This window comes from Electrophorus electricus, chromosome 24 (assembly GCF_013358815.1).
Source record: "Electrophorus electricus isolate fEleEle1 chromosome 24, fEleEle1.pri, whole genome shotgun sequence".
Taxonomy (NCBI): Eukaryota; Metazoa; Chordata; class Actinopteri; order Gymnotiformes; family Gymnotidae; genus Electrophorus; species Electrophorus electricus.
This window is the reverse complement of record NC_049558.1, coordinates 1163787-1165000: the sequence shown is the minus strand read 5'-3', so window position 1 is coordinate 1165000 and position 1214 is coordinate 1163787. Positions and strand designations below refer to the sequence as shown.

The 1214-nt window shown below is 50.6% G+C and overlaps 1 protein-coding gene across 5 annotated transcripts in view; it reads right to left on the bottom strand.

The window, feature by feature from the left end:
• eya4 (EYA transcriptional coactivator and phosphatase 4) overlaps positions 1-1008 on the bottom strand; it is a 24827-nt gene extending 23819 nt beyond the window's left edge. For 3 of the 5 annotated variants that reach the window (XM_026995534.2, XM_026995536.2, XM_026995537.2), the window contains exon 1: positions 583-1008. In XM_026995534.2, the coding sequence (XP_026851335.2) occupies positions 583-640 (58 nt within the window). In that variant the 5' untranslated portion in view covers positions 641-1008. The remainder of the gene's footprint in view (positions 1-582) is intronic. The other 2 variants (XM_026995538.2, XM_026995539.2) reach the window with 2 other exon arrangements.
• Between the last annotated feature and the right edge of the window lie 206 nt (positions 1009-1214).

Genomic DNA, 1214 nt, shown 5'->3' with positions numbered 1-1214 from the left:
TGCAATCGCCGCGTGAGCTGGGGGTTGCCCGACAGAGAGAAGCAGAAAGAAAGAGAAGCTGAAAAATAAGACCAATAAAACTTAATAAAAGTCTTGTGTGGTCTTACGGGAAGTAGGCTGGATGCGTGTTCAAGTGGGTTCCGTCACAGAAAGCTGAAAACCACTTCACAATGAATGAACTAACTGCCCGGGGAAACGCGCGAGGACGCCCGACATCTGCGTTATTTAACTCATAACAATATATCGAGAATTTAGTGCAGAACACCTGAACACACACATATGAACAAGCAGAGGAAGGACATGAACTGAACACTAATTCAGTTTCAACTGATTGATATTGAAGGCAAAAGTTGAAATTCTGACCCGCCTCGATCCAGTAGGTAATTTTTCAGTTTTTGTTTCTTACTGCTTTGCTGTAACGTTTTCTCAAATAATTGAATCAGTTGTGCTGAGCGTGCATTTACAGAATTAGAGCTATAAATTAGTTGCACAATCACACCTGACGACACTTTCAAATATACTGGTTAAATGCAAACGCGAGCCCACAGCTCTTTCGGGGGAAAAAAAGGACAGTTCACTTACTGAGTTGTGTGGCGAGAGATCCCCGAACTATCCGAAAGTTCTGTGTGCGTCGCCGCATTCACTCTGTTGACATGCTCATCCAAAAATATTCATGCGCTCGAGCTTCGGGAAGCGCAGGAAACGGCTCGACAGTAAGTGCGCGCGCTGTCAGTGTGGCTCGCGGGGGAGTCCTCCAGAAGTTCATGAGAACTCCCGTGGACGGTGTTGCGCGAGGCGGGCAGCACTACCCGTGTCCGCACCGGAGCGGAACGCTCCAAACGACCCGCGCCAAAACACGCACCCCCTTTAGCACCACACGCGGGTCCCGCGCGCCTTTAGACGCACGTTTTGTTTTTGTTGTTTTTTTCTTGACGTCCCTAACGTTAGCTCGGACGCTCTCGCGCTCCGCCGTCTACTTCATTATTAAAGTTCTCGCGCAGCGGCGGAGCCGAGCGCCTCACCGTGCGCATGCGCTCAGCTGCCATGCGGTGAGCTGCTGGCCGAAGCCCAAGCCAGAATGGGGCACAGCGCGAGGGCCGTGCATGCCAGGATGAGACTCATATTAATAGTATAGCTCGAGCGATCCTCTGAGCCTTATTTACCTCATCCACCAAATAACTCACTCAGAGTGATCGACCCCTGCCTCACGCGCC